Below are 20,303 nucleotides of genomic sequence, written 5' to 3' on the forward strand. Positions count from 1 at the left end.
CGCAGGGTCCTGGCTCTCTGGTCTGGGGACATGCTGCCTGCACTGCCCACTTAGTCCTCCGGCGGCCACGGAGAGAGCCAACCTGCACACAAATGAACAGGTTTGCACCCACATCGCCATCTACTGGTCGTGGAGCCGGGAGCCATCTGCAGTTGATTACATAGCAATAAAAGGAGGCCTACTAGGGAAAGGGTGACACATTGGACTGCAAGGTGAGCAGTTTGCAACCCAGCGGCTCTGTGGGATAAAGACAAGTCTTTCTACTCCCGCCAGCAGTTACAGTCTCAGAAGCCACGGGGGCAGCTCCACCCGATCCCACTGGGTCGTCTGAGTTGGAATTGACTCAATGGCAGTGGGTTTGTGATGCACTTTACAGTATAGAAACCTCAAAAAGGTTGCATGCCGTGCAAGATCCTATTCACATAACAGCCACCGTGAGGACAGCACTGTTTTCCTTCTGTTGTATGTAAGTCGGAAGTGAATGGACACTTGACCAGCACCAATATTTACAGTGTGTGTGTGTGTGTGTGTGCGTGTGTGTGTGTGTGTAGTGATAGATGCACACAGATAGAAAGGTCCACAAGACCCTTTTAGAGGGCTGAAAAGCCAGGCTGTCACTTTGAAGACTAAGGCGTTTCTGACCCGAGCCGCGGCAGTTCCCATGGCCTCATGTGCATGTGACCGTTGGACATTGAATAAGGAAGACCCAGGAAGGATTGATCTATTGGAACGACGGTGCTGGGGAAGAATCTTGACAATACCATCGACAACGGATCTGTCTCGGAAGAGAGACGGCCAGCGTGCTCCTTAGAGGCCAGGAAGGCAAGAGTGCATCTTGGACATATTGTGGGGAGAGGCCCGTCCCTGGAGAAGGACACCGTGCTGGGTAAAGTGAAGAGGTAGCAAATAAGAGGAGGCTCTCTCTAGGAGACGGATTCGCACGGTGGCTACGACCTAACGACATAAAAAATACACACACACACACACTTATATGCATATGTAGTAAGTATATATGTATGTAAATTATATGTAAAGTATACATTTCTTTATTTCACTATCTCGACCTCTGCGGAAAGTTTGCTGCCATGCAAGCCCATGCTTTTTCTGTCTACTGAGCTGACATCTCCCAAATCCGGTCCTAGGGACCCATATCAAAGAAGAGGAATTGCCCGCTACAAGGATGCCTGTTATCTGACAGGAGAGGAAGTGGGCAGGACCAATCCTGGTGCTTCTCCAAAGGGCAAAATGGCAGACAGGCCACAGGCCTGCCAAAGCAGTCTTCCCTAAGGTCTCCTCCCCTGGAGGGTTGAATCCCAGCTCCGCGTGTACAAGCTGGTGACCTTGGGCAAGTGCCGTCACCTCTCTGGGCTCTGCCAGAGAGGAGAGGGGACCAGCCCCCACCCGCTGGGGCAGCTGTGAGCACATGGATCACATGCTGTGAGCACAAGGTCTGCCCAGGTCGACCGAGATCCTCCCAGGGGCTGTCAAACTACTGCTGTTGCAATAAAGTTTTATCAGCACCTGGCCCCACCTATTAGCTTGCACACTGTCCGTGGCTGCTTTCCGTGAACAGCTGTGTGCCAGACGCCCCAAAATATTTGCTCTCTGGTCTCTTCTAGAAAGAGCTGGCTGCCCTGACCGCCCTCTCCCCACGTCCACCTCCTCCCAGGTCCTGTTTCTGCTTACGATCAACATGATGACCAGCTGGTTCTTCTTGGCCACCTGCGAGTGGGAGAAAATGCAGCCCAGCACCGGGGTCATGTCTGGCTTGAACTGCTCCCTCAGGCTGATCACACATTTGTCGTAGTGGGCTGGGGGGGTGCACAGGAAGGACACGGGGTGAGGCTGGGGCTCCCCTGCCACCGTGCGGGCTCATGGGCAGCGTCAGGCCCCGGGTGCAGCTTGCCTTGTTGGAAGTAATGCTCCACATGCAAGTATCTTCGCAGGAGGTCCAGCACCACGGCCTTCAAGTAGCCGCGTGTCCCACTGCGGTACCTGGCGGGGGTGGGGGTGGGGGATCAGGAGCGCTCAAACCTGTTCAAACCCCAAATGCAGCCAGCCCGAGGGAGAGGGGCTGTCGCTTCAATCGCGAGACGGAAGCAAGTTCTGATGTGGCTCATTTTCGCCACAATTAAAAAGGCGGTGGAAGATGGACCTGGGTGCGGGCCACGCCCACCCAGGCCATGGTGCCTGACGGCTGCTCCATGGGGGCCGGGCGCTCACCTCTGAACCAGCTGCACGATGCTCTGGGTGTTCATGAAGAAGACCTCGCGGTCGGCCTTGCGCTGCAGCGTGGCTGCGTGGCAGTCCAGGATGGTGGCGATCTTGGCGGGACAGAAGGGTGGGCCACTCGACGTGACCTACAGAAGCCACTTCAAGGAAACACCCGCCACCCTCCACGGCTCCTACAGGGGCCTGCCTATGACCCACTTCTACGGCCATCGAGTTCATGCCGACTCACAGGGACCCTCTAAGACAGGGTAGAACTGCCCCTGTGGGTTCCCGAGATTGCCACTCTTGATGGGAGTCAAGACACCTCGCCTTACGCCCGTGGGGTAGCTGGTGGTTTCAAACTGCTGACATTGTGATGGGCAGCCAAAGTGAAAGCCATGAAGCCACCGGGGCTCCCGTAAGGCTCCCTCAGAGAATCAGAAGTTCCAGGCCCTCTATCCCATTCGGGTTCCTGCACAACTGCCCCGGTGGGTTCGGAGACTATTAACTCTTGATAGGAGTAGAAAGCCTCGCTTTTCTCTCTGCTCACGCAAAACTAAAAAAAAAAAAACCCTAACTCACTGCCGCCAAGTCGATGCCGGCTCATAGTGACCTACAGGACAGGGTGGAACTGCCTCTGTGGGTTTCTGAGACAGTCACTCTTTGTGGGAGTAAGAAACGCCGTCTTGCTCCTAAGGAGCAGCGGGTGGTTTCGAACCGCTGTGGGGCGGGGCTCATTACCTGCTGGCTGGGGAACTGGCACAGCACGGAGGTGATGTTGCTGGCGTACTGCACCATGACCCGACGCACGGCCTTCTCCACGGACGTGGGGATGCGGCCTGACACACTGGTCATGATCTCCTGCAGCTCCAGCAGCGGCAGCGACGGATGCCGCAGGGTCACCATGAGCTTTTGCACCCACTCCTTCAGCTGCAACAGGGAACACAGCCTCAGCCCAGACCCCATACCCCCAAAGACGGGCTACTCCCAGCAGCCTCCAGGGTGGGATGTGCCCAGCCCCTGAGCACCGGGGTGCTGGGGAAACACCCAGATTGCCCACACAGCAGTGGCCCGCAGCCCTCTCCACTCATCCACTGGCCGTGAGAGGAGCCAGCATTATGGACGTGCCTTTGCTCCTCCCTCTCAGGGGAGCCTCAGAAAGTGTCCATCGCTACTGCCCGTCTGTAGCTGAGGAAACCACAACAGAGAGGATGGCTAAGGCTCCCAGCTGGGAAGAAAGAGAGCCAGAATGCAAACCCAGGCTACAAAGCACACGAACTCACTGCCGTTGAGTCGATGCTGACTCACAGCAGCCCTGCAAGACAGGATAGAACTGGCCTGTGGGCTTTCGAGACGGTAACCGTCAATGGGGAGTAGAACACCCCGTCTTTCTCCTGCAGAGCGGCTGGTGGTTTCGAACGGCCGGCCTTATGGTTAACAGCCCCATGCGTCACCACTACGCCACCACGGCTCTCCCATCACACCAGGGGCGGGTTAATTAAATGTGGGACCAGCGTGGCCTGCGGATGATGATCTCAATATCCAAACAGCCCTTGGCTGAAAAAAAAAAAAAAAAGGTTCCCCAGCCCTGCACCTGACAGGGCCCCCCACGCGGCTCACCTTGATGCTGAAGATAGGTTCTGGGAGGCAGTAGCCGCTCATGACGTTGGACAGGTTCTCCAGGACGTTGTGGAATACCTGGTGCAACTTCTCCCCGAGGATGGGCAGCGTGGGCTGGGTGGGCAGCTCCCCTGTGAACGGTTGGGCCTGGCCAGACAGGCAAACGAGAGGTCAAGAGCCTGAGGTGTCCCCAGTGGGGCGGGTGGGCCAGGGAGAGAGGAAGATCCCCCACCCCAACACACCAAACCTGCAAAAATGCTATACACTGTCCCGGACCCATACCTTTGCTAAAACTACACCACGAAGCAAGTTTTTTTTAAATCACCCCCATTACCACTTCACAGGGCACAGGTTAGGGCCCTCTTGGGGCTGGAATGGCACCCCTTCTCCAAACAGGGGTGGGAAGTCCTCCCCGCCCCGTGTCTGCGGGTGTGAGTGCCCTTGGAAAGAGGACTTTCTTGGTCTTGTGAATGAGGGAGGGCTATATGTGGCTAGATTCTAGTCAGCGACAGGGTTGGAAAAAAGGCCTGGCAACAGACTTCTGAGAATTGGCCAATGAAAAAGCATGAGGGAATCACAAAAGGTCCCATCTGCGCCCAATCAGGAGGGTGACCCAGGACCAGGGGGCATTGCTGCCCGATGCGGCAGGGGCCGACGTCCACCCCCACCCTGCCCCTGGCAGCAGCGGGCAGCAGTCAGGCTGCTGGAGGGACCTGGGTTTCAGGCTGAGTGGGGTGAGGACACAGCAGGCTGCCCGTGGTGTGAAGGATGGGGGGAAAGCAGAGGAGCGGCTGGGGGATGGGCAGCCGCTGCCCCTCAGGGGAATGAGGGGCGGAAGCCACGGGAGAGGACCTGGCTGGACCCCACCTACCGGGTGCACTTTGGATGGGTCATCGAGCTCCAGCCTGGCCACCACACAGCCCGCCTCCAGCACAGCCCCGGGGCGCTTGATGTACTTCACACGGCCACTCTCCTGAACGTTCAAGGTCATGATCATCTTCATCACCTGGGGGGGGGGAGATGGAATAAGGGCTGGTCTGGGTCTGTCCTACCCAGGATGGCCCACAGTCAGGGTCTCGGGAGCAAGAATGGCCTCGATTTGACACGGTGGAGCCCTGCTCGGAGCTCCCACGGGAAGGCCAGCGGGAGCCAGCATTCCCGGAAGCCCACGGGATGCGCTCTGTCTTTGGAACCAGCCCCGGGGGGAGGCGTTTCGTTCTCACTTGGGAAACTGATCTGTTCCACAGCCGGTCCTCGCTCACACAGACACAGAGAGAGGCAGGTCACAGAGCAGGGAGGGACTGAGTGACATGCTCCTGCCCATAGGTGGTGAACAAATCAGATGGTTTGGATCAGATTCTCCACGGAGGAATCATTTTTTGTAAAACCGTGCTGTGCGCGATACAGTCCTCAGCCCCCGGGCACTCCCCTTCTCTGTGTGTTTGGAGAGAATGTTTTGTTACGTGGAACTGGCTACAGAAAGACTTCTTGAGAAAAAAAAGAAAGACAGAAATACTCCCAAACTCAGCAATCCTCCGGGACAGGGCAGAACTGCCCCTGTGGGTTTCCGAGACTGTAACTCTTTACAGGAGTAAAAACCCTCATCTTTCTCCCTTGGAGCGACTAGCGGTTTCAAACAGCTGACTTTGTGGTTAATAGCCCACATGTACCCCGCCAGGCCACCAGGGCTCCCGAGACAGACAGAAATCAGGGCCATGCTGAGTCTGGCTTATCGGTTCGTAGCTTGGTATCCTACAGAGGCAGCCCGGCAGTGCCACCCCGCATCACCACTGTGATCTCTAGCAAATACGCTCCCCTCTCCTAGCCTCAGTTTCCCTGACTGCAAACTAGGGACTACTGAAGGTGTCCCTTCTGGCATTAGACAGGGAGAACTGGGTACGGGGCAGGCCGTGCCTAAGTGTTAGCCACTAGTGTCCCTTTACTCCCGCGACTACCATCGCTAGGTTCCATGGCAGCCGGGCATGGACTCCGGGTTTGGACCCCAGCTGTGTGACACCTCTGGTGACTTCCTGTGCCCGCCCGGAGCTGGGTTTTGCATGTGAAAACTGGGGGTCATATTTATGCCCAGTTCGTAGAGCTGCCACGGAGAGAGAGAAGCAAAGCTAGGTTAAAATGCTTGATCCAGGGCCCGCCTGGCAGCCAGTGGCCAAAGTAAGATCTGCGGTCTCCGAGGACATGGCGGCAAGGCCAGAACCTTGTTCTTGGGGAGGGGGTCGAGTGTGAGGGCAGGAGGGTGACCTGCCCACCCCTCCTCCCCAGAGGGCTTCTCTGTGGTCACCTCCATCTCCGCATAGCTGTCCCCAGACTGGACGTGGCCCTCGTCCTCCACCGTGTACTGAATCAGCTTCCCTGCAGAGGGCGCGCGCAGCACCGTGGGGTCGTTCTCCTTCTCGAAGACACAGGTCTTGTTGCCGATGGTAATGCGGTAACTGGGAGAGGGGAGGGGTGGGGAGGACAGGAAGCCTTTCAACCCACTCAAGCCTGAATCAGGCTTCCCACGATGGTGCCGGAGGCAGGCATGAGCGTCGCCCTCTGCGTTGCCTTGGAGAGGCTACGGTCCCAAGCGGGGACATCTGGTCATTATTCTCCAATAATAGGCAACCACAACAGGGCTGTGGGCCACATTAACATACAAAAGTCAACAGCTTCCGTAGACACCAGCCACAAACCAAAGGAATTTGAAGCTAAAAGCACTCTCTTATACAAGCACCATGAGTCAATAGCCCACCCACTGCTGGTTAGTAGATTCTAACTCATAACGCTCTATAGGGCAGAGTAGAATTGCTCCATACGGTTTGTGGTCGTTACATCCTCTGTTGTCAATCTGAGACTTCAGAGTGAAGGGGTGGAGTTTAGCCTGTCAATCAGGTCACAGCTTGATGAGCCTAATTTGGAGGCCTAAGGAGATAACTAGCTCACTGGAGACAGGACACTCACTCAGTCCCTGCGAGACAGTCCTGTGGAGAAGACACATGGAGTTACACTAGAGCCCTGGAGCTGCAGGAGCCACGTGGAGACCCCTGCCAGCACTGAGATGCTTCTGCTGCCACTGGATCCACAAGACTTCCCACCCACTGGCTTGTGATCTTCCTGCATTTGGCATCATTGCATGTGTTGTGTGAGTCTGAAGAGGAATCTATAGATTGGTATTGGACATATACCAATACTATACCAATTGATCATATATTATACCAATTGGACATATACCAATATCAGACTTAAGGACTTGATCTGGACTGGGCTGGGATATTTTCTCAAGATTCACCTGCTTCTGTATATAAAGCTCTTTCTTATACACACGTGAGAGTCTATGAATGTGTTTCTCTAGTCCACCCAGACTCACACGGGTTTCTGGGGGTGTCCACTGTCACAGAAGCAGGATGTCACACCTTTCTCCCACGGAGAGGCTGGTGGGTAAAAATCGAAGGATCACTAGGCTTGGTGCCCTATACTTAACCCACTGTGCCACTAGGCTCCTTAAATAAGGAAATACTTGCAGATCATGCTAAGCAAACAAGGTCTATCTGTGGGGAAACTACCAGACTCAGATGGATGACATCAATGAAGGTCTAAGTAAGTGGAGAGGTAGCCCATGTTCCTGGATAGGAAGACTTTCACCCAGCTGGAACTGGAGATTCAATGCCATCTCCATCCAGGTCCTAGCCATTACTTTTGGCAATGTGAGCAAACGGATCAGAAAGGTTACATGGAAAAGGAAGGACTTAGAAGAGCCAGGTGATGCTGAAGCAGCAGCAGAGCTTCTTAAACTTTTTCTACTTGCGACCACTCCCCGCCCCGCCTCCTCCCACCACCTCACCCTTTGCAAGGTCAAGATAGGCATTGTGACTGACAGGGTGGCACCTAGCCACATGTTGCTACAGTGAAGAAGACTGGCAGGAGGATGTTGGTAAATGGATCACAGAGGCAGAAAGGAGAGTCGAGAAATAGACCCAGGTGGACCATCCCTGACAGCTCAATACAGAGCTCAGCGAGCTCAGGATGGTAAGTTTTTCCATCTAACAACCTGTCCTTCTCACCTACAGAATTCCACCAAGGCCAGGCAGAGTGAAGGCAGTCAATCGATAGGATTCAATCAGTACTTAATTGTGTTAGTCTGGGTACACTAGGAAAACAAATCCACAGAAACTCATATGTATAAGAGAGTTTTATATAAAGGTTAAGTGCACATCAAGAAAACATCCCAACCTAGTGCTGCTCATGCCCACAGTCCAACATTAGCCCATGTGTCCGACACTGATCCACAAAGTTCTCCTCAATCTCACAAAACACACACAATGACGCCGATTGCAGGAGGAAAGCTGAGTCAGTGAATGTGTAAGCATCTCAGTGCTGGCAGGCATCTCCACACGGGGTAGGTCCATGCGGCTTGGAGATGTCTTGCAGGAAGTGAGCCTTGCTAGCTGAAGCAGGGAACTGGCTTAGGCAGCTGCACCCTGGTCCAACCATCACAAAGCAAGAGACCTGAGAACTAGAAAGGCAAGGCTCACGGAGCCATTTCTCTCTCTCTCTCTCTCTCTCTCTCTCTCTCTCTCTCTCTCTCTCTCTCTCTCTCTCTCTCTGCCCTTCAACTAACCCCACATGTGTTTATCGGCCAGGTTGGCACAATAAACTTTAACTATCTCATTACTGACTGAGGGGCTTCACCTTACTATGGAACTGGGGACAGCACGCCACTCAGTACTTGATAATCTTTAATGGTTTCTGTAGATGTTATTTGGTAGATAATCTCAGCCTCTAAGCTTGACGACATTCCCTTGAAGGTGTAGGGACCATGAGCACTGACTGCCTCTCCCTCTGCCCCTCTGCTTTCTTGCTTGCTGGAATTCTTTCCTTGAGGGGTTGGCGGCACCTCACCATGTCCTCACCGAGTCTGGACCCACCGCCCAGTGACCTTCCTGCTTCCTCGTTCGCCTTCCTGCGCCACCGGCATGTGGCTACGTGAGTGTGAAGAGGGCCTTAAGACCTGGCATCTGACTCAGAGACTTTGAGTTGGATTGTGCTGGGATGCCCCATGGATATTTAATTAGGCGTGATGCAAAGCACTTTCTCAGCCGTACACGCATGTCTCGGGTTTGTTTCTCTAGACCGCTTGGCCTCACATAGACGTCATCACAGAATGGAACTCCAGCCACGAGGCTGATCTCACCCCTGTGCCCGAGGACGGACCGTCAGACCAGGCGTCCTGTTTTGTTCCCAGGACCCACCAGGCACACCGGCTCTGCATCTCCCGAGCTGGGGGGGGGGAGGGGGGCAAGGAGGAGCTGACCCACGCCTACCTGTCGATCTCCTCCTTCATGTAGGTGGTGTAGCTGTTCCCATTGTAGGACAGCAGCAGTCCGCCGTCATTGAGCCGGTGGGCGTCGATCTCGATGTGACAGCCGTTCATGATGAGCACGAACATGGTCAGAGACTGGCGGGCCACCTGTGGGGACCAGCTCGATGGTACCCCTGGAGGCAGGAGGCCTGCCAGTTCACCTGGTCCCTTTGCTGCAGGGGGTCTGGGGTGGGCGGCTCCATCTCTCAAGCCTCAGCCCTTACTCTGGCCCGGGAGCAGTTAGAGGGGTCTAGGGTGGGTGAGCCTCCCTGCCTTGGGGAAGCGAATCCCAGTCCAGCTAGCACCACCAGCTCTGGGGGCTGGAGGCCTTCCGTCTGCATCCGTCTCCCAGTGTGAGCCCACCCAAGTGGGACCACCTTGTGGGACAGGAAGGTGCCAGGCAGCCTATGATATTAGCAGCTAGACTACACATGGGCCCTGGCCCTGCACTTGGAAGTAGACCTGAGGGGCTTTGCCAGCCCAGTCACGCTCCGCCATGCCCCCCACGTATGCCTCATCTCCACACACGCCTGCTGACAGCTAGGTTATTGGGGTTCCAAAGGCACAGGGCTGCATGGGGGGCATAAAGGCTCAGCCCCAGGTGACACAAAGGGCCTTCAGGAAGAAATGGTCTGGTGGGTGGCCTCCAGGAACCCCTCGAGCCCCACCTTGAGCATGTACTTGATGCCTCCGTGAATGAGCTCCACGTCCACCATGTTGAGCAGGGAATCCGCCGGGAGAACCTGGCCCCTGGGAGAGAAGGCACGTCACCTGGCGAAGGCCTTCCCCTTTGGCCGACACAAGCACCCCGGTCTCCGCCTTTCCTCAACTTGCTCACCACCACCACGGGTGGATTCCAACTCACAGCGACCCCGTCGGACAGAGTAGAACTGCCTCTGTGGGTTTCCAAGGCTGTAACCCTTTAGAGGGGCAGAAAGCCTCATCTTTCTCCCGCAGATCGGCCGGTGGTTCCAAACCCCTGACCCTGTGGTGAGCCAGCAACCCAACACTTAACCCACTACACCACCAGGGCTCCTTACCAACGAGCTCAGTCCGACTCTCAGCGACCCTCTAGGACAGGGTGGGACGGGCCCTGGGGGCTGCTGAGACGAGAACTCCTTTAGGAGTAGAGTGCACACCCCCTTTCTCCTGCTGATGGCCCGGCGGGTTTGAACTGCCGACCTTGCCATTAGCAGACCAACGTGTAAGCACTACGCCACTGGTGAACCACATAATACTGAAGAGGTGAACTCCAATGAAAAGGCAAGGAACCACACCAACAAGACACCGAGACCCCTCCCTCCACAACCGGTGGGACGGTACAAAGGCACAGCCACCGTGGAAACGTTTGGCCGTTCCTCAGACAGCTAGACACAGAAACGACCAGAAGATGCGGCAAAAGAACTGGAAGCTGGAACACAGACAGACAGCAAGGTCCACTGCATGGCTTTTCCCAGAAGTCCCAGGAGACCGGCGGGATGCCCACCATGAGCTCTCTGGGCAGACAGGAACCTGTCAGGTGGCGTAACCATCCCATAGCATATCACTCGGCTATGGAGAGAAGCAGAGTCCTGACACAGCCAACAGCACGGGGAGCCTGGGACACACGCTGCTGAGGGACCTACGCTAGTCACAGTAGGATGAGCACTGTGTGCCCCTCCCCACCCTGCTGACAGGACACGCCTCCAGTAGGCCAGAGTGTGGAGACCGAAGCTCATCGATGGGGAGGGGCAGGGGGGGCATGCTGCTTAGAGGACATGGAGCCTTGGTTACTGGTGGGGGGCATTCAGGTCCCCACTGAACAATAGGGTGGTTAAGGTCAGCGAAGTGAACATGTAGGGCGTGTGAACAATAGGGCGTGGTTAAGGTCAGCGAAGTGAACATGTAAAGATGGGTGAAACGGAGAACATCATGTTCCATGTCTCTCTCTCTTTCTCTCATGTACACAGACACCCATACATGCGTGCGCACGCATGTACGTACATGCATACACACATGCACATCCTTATGCATGCGCATGCACACATGCATACAAATGCACACATACATGCATGCACATGCACACAGATACATGTGCATACACCCATACATACACACATACACAGATGCATGCACATGAATACACATACACATGTACACACAAGCACACGCACACGTGCACACAGTACACATGTGCACGCACATACACACACGTACATACCCACACATAAACACACATTCGTGCACATGCACACGTGTGCATGCATACATGCCACACACATAAACACACATGTGCATGCACCCATACATGCACACATCTCCCAAGGAGATGAACATTCCTGAGAACATAGGAAGCAGCAGCCGTTGGAGGACATGACCGCTTAACAGGCTTGTCAGGAAGTTTCTGCTCTGGAACGTTCTGTAGCGAGCATCTCGGGAAGAGGGCCCCGTGACTATATATGGAGGGCTACTGTCCTTTTCCTTTTTCTTGCTCAATCTTATTGCCCATTCCCCTGGGGCTTTACTGTGGGGCCTCTGGCCTCCGAGGGGACATGTGGACATGCCTGGGGACACAGATTTGCCTGTCCAGACTCGCAGGGGAGAGGAGATGCTCTGCACCCCACCACACATCCCACCCACAGCCAAGAGCTCCGCCCCACACAGGAGAGACCTGGCCTCTCCTACCAGGGGTACCTGGTCATCTCCCACTTTTACCCACTTTACCTGCCACCATGCAAGTCAGGTGAAGGTCTAGGCAGCCAGCTACTGTACAGGCGACCTGTAACCTGCTTTGCATTCGACTCGTTCCTTCTCTTGGCAAACCCTTGCTCAGTAGGGTACACCGGTCAGCAGGCAGCAGCAGCCGACAGTGCTTTGGCCTTAAAGTCACTCACCCCGCCCCCAGTCCTCCAGCCATGCTCCCTCATCCCTCCACCCTGCTTGTCACGGATGGCCTGGTGCCTGACGTGCCCACCCTGCCTCTCTCGTGCAGCTGACACCCACGACAGCAGGGCCAGAGGTACCCACGAGCCCCACCTTTCCAGAGAGTGTAAGAAGTCCGTCATGCAGGTTCTGAACATCGCATCGGCCACATTCAGGGCTCCGCACACCACTCCGAGCATGACATCCGGCTTCTCGGCCTGGGAGAGGCTGCACTTCAGTCTCCATGGCAGCCACAGCCCCCACCTCCAGCTCTGGGTGTGTTGCAGGGTGGGGCTGGGGCGGGGCTCCCCAGCAGGCTCCTACCTGCACTTTCTGGGCGATGAGGTGGTCCAACCAGCCAGTGTCGATGTCATTGTTCTGGAAGCTCTCGGTCTCCAGGAGGTTGATGAGGTACTCCACGGTGGTCCTGAAGTCGCCCCGGATGGACAGCTCCTTCAGGGCCACTACCATGTTCCTTGAGGGAAAACACAAGGTTTTCCGAATCATCCTACTTGCCAATCGATCTCCCATGACTTTTGTGTTTACAATGACTCGGGTTTGTGCAGCCAGGAAACGTCAGTGGATGAGGGAGGGCATTGGGGCGGATGACCCGGCTCTTCTGTTCATTGGCTGTGTCCCAGCCGCCAAGTGACTTATCATAACCACTCTGGTCTGCCGTTCTCTTCTGCTGAGAAATGGGGCACTAACTCTAGCTCCAAGAGCCCTGGTGGCGTTGGGCTGCTAATCACACAGTCAGCAGTTCAAAACCACCTGTCGCTCTGAACGGCCAAAATGAGGCTCTCTACTTCAGTAAAGAGTTAAAAGTCTCAGAAACCCACAGGGGCAGTTCTACCCTGATCTATAGGGCCATGCAGGAAGCGTCAGAATTGACACGATGGCAGTGAATGAGTGAGTGAGCCTTAACTCCACACAGGTGTTTGAGGATGCACACAAGGAAATTCATGCAAAGCACCCGGCAATTGATCCATAAAATGCTGACAGCTGGGAACACAGCCAATGGCTGTCATGCCAATTCTGATTAGCCACTCTCTGCCACCCCATGTAGCCCACTCTGATCACCCCATGTCACCAAGGGTGGTCTCGCCCCCTCATGGGCCCCACAGGGGCATGGCGATCACCAGGCCACCAGCTGGCATAGGCTGGGCTGCTAACACTCCCTCTGACCTGAATGAGTCCCCCCCATCTGAAGACCAACCCTCCCAAGCGATAGAATTGCAGTGAGAATATACGGAGAAGAAATACACCAAAGGCAGGCAAGGTTTTACAGTCATCTCTTCCTGGGAGATGCTAGAAGTTCCCACGTGTGGCATTCTCTAGGAATCCAGACTCTCTGGGAATCCAGAATCTGAGAATCCATGAAGGCTGAATAAGGCCCAGAAGCTATTGCCCGGATAGATATCACCTTTAAGTCTTAAACCAAAAGCGCATCTCCTGAGGCTTTCTTCCAGTGTTTGCCTCAAGCTTGACACTCCTTTCTAGAATTATCTCTATGGGGTCAACAGCAGGGCAACTCAAAAGGTTAGACAGGAACCTTGGAGTACAGAGAGCCTACGCTAAAACAGGAGGAATAATTCAGAACCAAGAGTGGGGGGATGGTTGCCCAACTTGGAGACTGTCACCAATGTCACCGGGCGGTACCTGTAGAAACTGCCGAGTCGGTGCTGGGTCTGTGGTGCACCTGCTTCACGGCAGTAAAACTCAATGAAAGTGGTTAAAATAGAAACAAAACAGAGCCCCACGTGGAGTCCGCAGGTGTGAGGAAGGAATGATGACCGGCCTTTCTTTGGGGTGAGAGGTCAAATGAGGGGGCATGAGGGTATACAGTCAGTTGTAGAGCAGGAGCCAGCACCTGGGAGGTTAAGCCACTGGACCCTAGGACATCAGTTCCCAAACTTATTTGGCCCACCAGCCCCTTTTCAGAAAAAAACTTAGCACCCTCCCTGGCAACAAAACACTTTTGTACTAGAGCTTATCAACCCACACTCACTGTCATTCAGTCAATGCTGACTCATAGAACCCTGGTGGCCAAGTGAGCTAAGTTTCGGGTTACTAACTATGAGGTCAGCAGTTCAAAACCAACAGCTACTCTGTGGGAGAAAAACGAGGCTTTCTACTCCCATAAGGAGCTACAGTATCAGAAACCCACAGGAGCAGTCCTACCCTGTCCTATCGGGTCCCTATGACTTTGTAGCTCAAGTACAGGTTAATGTGTAGGTATCTGTCTTTGCAGGGCCACCCTACCCCATCCCCCATCCCACACCCCCCATCACTCCAGTGACACCAGGATGTCTCACCCACCTGGGGAAGCACTGCTCTCCTGTGACCCGTTTATCCATTATCTCAGGACTTTCCCATTTTTCACACCAAAAAGACCCAAAAGACTTCCTGGGAAGTCCTGGAATACCAGGATAGATGGCCCACCCCTCTGGGTTCTGACCAACAGGCTAAGAGAAGCGACTATTTTTCCTGCTGAACGTCACTGAGGTGTGGCGGGTGGGTCAGTGAGTACCTGGGACAAGCCACAGGTCACTGCATTCACAGCAGGCTGGGCTGACCCGGTCCCACCTCCTTCCGTTAAACAAGGACTAAAACTCACTACTCTAAGTCGGCCAAGGGAGCCAGTTCAGCAGAACCAAAATCCCCGTCAGTCTCGGCTAAGCATACCTGGCCATGAGGCCAGGCTCTTACAAACGAGGTGTCCACAGTGCCTTTGGGGGTTTCGACTGTCAAGGGCAGCTCTCCACTGACCAAAGGTTGAATGAGAATAGAAACAACTTTTTACATTTGCAAGTCAAGGGCAGAAATGTCAAGCGTGGGTGTTTCAGAATCTGGGGGTGCCCTTTGGGGGTGTTCGGCTCTGCCGAAAGTGCCAGGTGTGGACTTCTCTGGACAGGGGAGGCAGGGGTTGTGGGCCCAACCCTCAGTGTGGTGAGCTGTTTGTAGCAGACACCAGACACCGATAAAACCCAATGCCATCAATCAAGACTCACTGTGACCCTGTTAGGACAGGGTAGGGCTACCCCTGTGGGTTTCCGAGACGGTAGTTCTTTACGGGAGTAGAATGCCTCATTTTTCTCCCACAGAGTGGCTGGTGGTTTTGAACTGCTGACCTTGTGGTTAGCAGCCCAACCTGTAACCACTTCACCACATTCTACCAAGCCAAAAACTCATATGACAACCCAATAGGGCAGGGAAGAACTGCCCCGGTTGGTTTCCACTGTAACTCTTTTGGGGACTACAAAACCCTCTGCTACTAAGTCAATTTGGACTTACAGTGGCCCCATAGGACAGAGCACAACTGCCCCTTGGGGGTTTCTGAAGGTATAAATCTTTAGGGGAGCAGAAAGTCTCATCTTTCTCCCGAGGAGTGATTGGTGGGTTCAAACCCCTGGCCTTGCAGTTAGCAGCTGCATACCTAACCACTGCACCACTAGGGCCCACTGTAGCAGACACATGCCTAGGAAGCCGGAGGTGGGAGGTGCAGCCTCAGGAAGAACGGTTTCAGGTTCAAGTTTGGAGTAGTCTATTTCAGCAAATCTGTCCTCAGCCCTTAACTTCTACTAATTGAGACTTCCGCTACATGATGGACAAGTGACCGTGGGTGGGCTCCCTCGACTTTACTCCCACACACAACCAAGGGCAGAGGCTCAGCGCTGGGCACACAGGCCCAGGGCATCTCAAACGGTCCGCCCTGTGTTTCTCCTGCCTTTGTCTCCTATGAAGCCGTGCACCCAAAGCCACGGGCTAACCGTCTGTGCCCAAGAAGGAGAGGGGGCGGGAGGGAGGTACTGACGAAATGGCCTCTTCTCGGTTCTCTCCCCAGGAGAAACAGTGCCCGAACTGAGAGTCGGCGAACTCATGCAGGCCGCCGGCCGCCGCCACGCTGAAGTAACCCCACACGTTCTTGTTGCTGCGGAAATTCAGCTCCTGCACCGTCCCGGAGCTCGGCTTAAAACCCTGGAGCCCGGAGGGGAGAAGGAAAAAAACAGAAATGGAAGAAATGGTCACTCCAGATTAATTGATAAGGCCGCCAATGGAATCAACCTCCAGTCACAGCGGCCCTACCCACCCTGGCACGAAACTGGACCATCCTGGTGCACGGGTTTTTCACTGCCTGGCTGTCAGAACTAGATCGCCAGGTCCTTCTTCCTCATCTTAGTCTGGCAGCTCCACTGAAAACCCACCCCGTGTCAGCCAACAGAAGGTAGGAGTGCCGGAGAAGCACTGGCTGGGGGTAAAAATGTCATCGCCTGCATGGAGGACGCAGGAATCCTAGCACGGGAATTCTCCCAACACTCTGATCCGAACTCAGCCCCGGGGGGTGATGGGAAATGGTTAGGAACGGACCTTTGTGAGTCTCTATATCATGAATGGCTCATGAAGGGCTAGTTTTTTTGTCCTGTGACCTTATCATTCATGGACAAGATGCCCCACGGTGAGGTGATAGGACCAACGTAGCCTCTTGGGTGCACTGACCGGGCTGTGTGGTTACAGGTCCGGCAGATCCCAGGTGGAGGCATTGGGCACGTTACAGCAGCCTTGCCAGCTGCAGAGCAGGGCCTGTGGGCCCGCTGTGGCTGCGATTGACCTACAGCAAGTGGTGAGGACACTGAGGGTCTGTGTGCTGACCGTGCCTGGCCACTCCTGCAGCGCAGTATCCCCTCTGGACCACGGTAGACACCTTCCAAGATGAGGGGCCTGGGTCAGCCCCAAGCTGGGAGATCTGAGATCATGGGAATGCAGGGGCCCCACTACTTGCCTCATCCGGGTTTTCGCTGGTGATTCTGGCAGCAATGACGTGACCTCGGGGCAGTGGAGGGTTGGCAGGGGTCTCAAAAGAAATAGGTGTCATCGCCCACGGCGACTCCCCGTATAATAGCCGGATGTCCTTCAGCCGGTGCAATGGCACACCCATGGCGATCTAAGATAAGACCAAGAAACGCACATGCAGATGATGAGACCAACCGCAGCGCAGGATGCAACCTAGAAAGGAGCTGGATACATTGTGTCAGACTGGTTGATACTTAGTGTACAATCGCATTCCATACTGTGAACAGAGACACAAAGACAATACATTGTGTCGGACTGGTTGACACTTATGTGTACAACCGCATTCCATACTGTGAACAGAGACGCAAAGGCAGGAAAAGTCCCCAGCTCCACTCTGCCCCTCAGAGTGCAAGGCTCAAGCAACATTTCATGAAATGTCATGCCACAAGAAGATCCGTATGTTCACAGCCACCTAAGTGAGGCATCAACTAAGTCCACGTGGAAGAGGCACATCAGCCTGTGTGAGCCAAAGACTATAAGAATATAATCCAAATCCAAAGGAGGGAATGATACCAGAGGCTACATTGTGACGCCTGGTTTGGAGAGGGGTGTGGCTGACAGTGGAAGCCCAACATGCATTTGCAGGGTCCCCACATGGATTAAGGTTCTGGTGAATCCCCACGGATCACAGTTGATGGAGGTGAATAGCCTGTGCCTAGACAGAGAACATTGGAAAGCCAATTATGGCAGGTGTAGTTATGTTAAATATTATATTAACATCTTATCTTTTGATCTCCCTTCGGACCCATTTTAAAGTTGTTCCCCTTTAAAAAAAAAAAGTGACGTTAATGCATGTGGATGAAGGCTCCAGTGAATTCCCTCTGCCCATGGACCAGGGATGTGGAGTCTCGCTGTCAGGAAGAATGCCTTGGAGAGTGGACTATTGCAGAAGCCGCTAAGTTAAAAGGTAGCACCTTATTATCTGATCTCCATGAGGATTCATTTAACATTTTTCTAGCTTTTAATGTTTTCGGCTTTCTTTTCGATTGAGGTTTGTATCTGTTTTACTTTGTTGCTGTTAGTTTTGCTTTTGCTTTGTACATGAAATCCAGGATGGGTAAGTCTAGAGAGCCAGTCACTGGATGAATAATAGTCCCTTGGGAGTACGCCAGGGGAGGCTTGGGGGGCGGGGATGGGGAGTTAATAACAATGAGGACAAGAATGAAGAAAATGTTCTAAAACTGATTGCGGTGATGATTGGACAACTTTCCTTGATGTGGTTAAACTGCTGAATTGTACAGTACGTGAATTATATACCAATAGATCCCATGGCCATCGAGGCCATTCTGACTCAGAGGGTTTCCAAGGCTATCAATCATGACAGGAACAGAAAGCCTCCTCTTTCTCCCGAGGAGCAGCTGGTGAGTTTGAACTGCTGACCTTGAGGTTAGTGGCCCACGGTATTACCGACTACGCCACCAGGGCTCCTTCCAGGTAAACGGGAAGGAACAACCTTTGGCTGCAGAGTATAAGAGGTGGTACAGAGGGCATCCGAGAGCTGGGCTGAATGAGTGAGAAGGGAGACAGATCTGGGGGTTGACATAACTGAAGGGTCAGCTTCAACCAGCAGCAGGCAAGAGCCAGATCGTCACCCATGCCTCCCCGATGGCCGTGTGGGGAAGGACACGTGGGTGGTGTGAAGCACAGTCTGCTGAAATCCTTAACCTGGATCTCATCAGGAACAAGGGATCGGACAAATTCCAATGGCGGGGTGCCCTGCGGGAAACTGACATGCCAATGTCAGGGCGGAAAAATCTAAACTCTGAGCTGTTCCAGATTAAGCAGACGAGGAGATGTGACCGTGAGAGGCATGTGGGGGTAGATCTTGATTTTAAAGAGATTGAGGAGAGAGAGAGAGAGAGAGAGAGAGAGCGAGAGAGAGCAAGGAGCGTCATTCTGATACCTTCAGGTGGCTAGAGGGTAGACAGGTGTTAACTTAGGTGAACTAAAAAAAGAAAAACCTCAAAATCACTGCCACCGAGTCAATTCCAACTCACAGGGACCACAACAGGACAAGGCAGAACTGCCCCCGCAGGTTCCAGAGGGTAACTGTTTGTGGGAGTAGAAAGCTTTTGTCTTTCTCCCACAGAGCGGCTAGTGGTTTCAAACCGCTGACCCTACAGGTAGCAGCCCAACCACTGTGCCCCCAGGGCTCCTTCTAACTTGAAGGGGAAGCTAATATCCAACAAGGAAGAACTGTGTGTGAGAGACGGAGAAACCAGGGAAAGTCCCGGGGAGGTCTGATCAGTTGTTTAAGTTGTTGAAGGCAAAAAAATATATATATCATCTGATATGTCATTCCAACCTAATTCACAATAAAGTTGAGGGGGGGGTAAGAAAAAACAAAAGCAGTCAAGGGACAACCAGCCGAGAGATGAACCCCATGAAGAGACTCAGCCTCTGCCCTGGCTCACCGCCTCTCCTCACCTGCAGCTGGGCGGCCGGCAGGTTGACGTCTGCGATCATCTCAGTGCAGGGGTGCTCGACCTGCAGGCGGGGGTTCAGCTCCAAGAAGTGGAAGCTGCCATCCTGGCTGTACAGGTACTCCACGGTCCCTGCACTCACGTAGCCCACGGTCTTGGCCAGGCGGACGGCACACTGTGGGGACGAGAGGGACAGAAGGCCTCGCAAGAGGTTCCTAATGGTCTTTCTACCTGAAGTTCCAATACAGTTCTATGGACAGGTGGAATTCCCCCCTCCTCACCAAAAAAAACTATACACACACACATATATGTGTATATGTATATACATACACACACACACATACACACACAGAGTTTGCAACACCTAAACCTGTGACTGTGACCCTGTTTGGATAGACTTCCTTTTGTCCCTGAATGAACTCATGTCAAGCTCCTAAGCTGAGTCGCTTCTGAATGTAGTCTTACAAAAAGGAACAGGGGCCACCCAGAGACCCAGAGCGGGGGCACACATGCGGAGAAGCGACCATAATGCCACGGAATTGAAAATGTAGCAACCCTACATTTGATGTGTGTTTTGCTGTTGTGTATTCTCGACAGCAACGAAACAAATCCAACTGCTTTCCAAAAAGGTAAGGGAGACACCTGCAAGCAGTCAGGGGATGCCAGAAGCACCTAAGGGTGATGGCAAGAAGGACCCCCCCCCCACCTCCCACCCCATGTCATCCATGTCCTGGTTCGAACTTCTGCGGTAAATTCCTGGTCCCTAGAGCCCCACCCGTGGGATGTGTACGCCACACCAGCATTGGGACCCGGGGGCAGCAGCTGACTACTTGCCTACACACTCCCCACATACTCGCTGCAGACCTACTATGTGCAACGTCGTTCACGCTGCCCCGGGATGCTGAAACCATGTGCTCACTCACAGAGCAGATGGTGGACAC

General features: G+C 54.0%; 1 protein-coding gene across 1 annotated transcript in view; it reads right to left on the reverse strand.

Annotated features, from left to right (window-relative positions):
- Positions 1-20,303, reverse strand: part of ACACB (acetyl-CoA carboxylase beta) — a 96,840-nt gene that overhangs the window by 43,669 nt on the left and 32,868 nt on the right. The window contains exons 10-23 of the mRNA XM_075534329.1: positions 19,367-19,537; positions 16,869-17,030; positions 15,903-16,066; positions 12,413-12,563; positions 12,203-12,306; positions 9,856-9,937; positions 9,150-9,295; positions 6,131-6,281; positions 4,703-4,837; positions 3,832-3,978; positions 2,953-3,141; positions 2,224-2,324; positions 1,907-1,995; positions 1,687-1,811 (exon numbers count right to left, since the gene is read on the reverse strand). Coding sequence (XP_075390444.1) covers positions 1,687-1,811; positions 1,907-1,995; positions 2,224-2,324; positions 2,953-3,141; positions 3,832-3,978; positions 4,703-4,837; positions 6,131-6,281; positions 9,150-9,295; positions 9,856-9,937; positions 12,203-12,306; positions 12,413-12,563; positions 15,903-16,066; positions 16,869-17,030; positions 19,367-19,537 — 1,917 coding nt within the window. The remainder of the gene's footprint in view (positions 1-1,686; positions 1,812-1,906; positions 1,996-2,223; positions 2,325-2,952; positions 3,142-3,831; positions 3,979-4,702; positions 4,838-6,130; positions 6,282-9,149; positions 9,296-9,855; positions 9,938-12,202; positions 12,307-12,412; positions 12,564-15,902; positions 16,067-16,868; positions 17,031-19,366; positions 19,538-20,303) is intronic.

Source organism: Tenrec ecaudatus, chromosome 16 (assembly GCF_050624435.1).
Source record: "Tenrec ecaudatus isolate mTenEca1 chromosome 16, mTenEca1.hap1, whole genome shotgun sequence".
In the NCBI taxonomy this organism is placed as follows: Eukaryota; Metazoa; Chordata; class Mammalia; order Afrosoricida; family Tenrecidae; genus Tenrec; species Tenrec ecaudatus.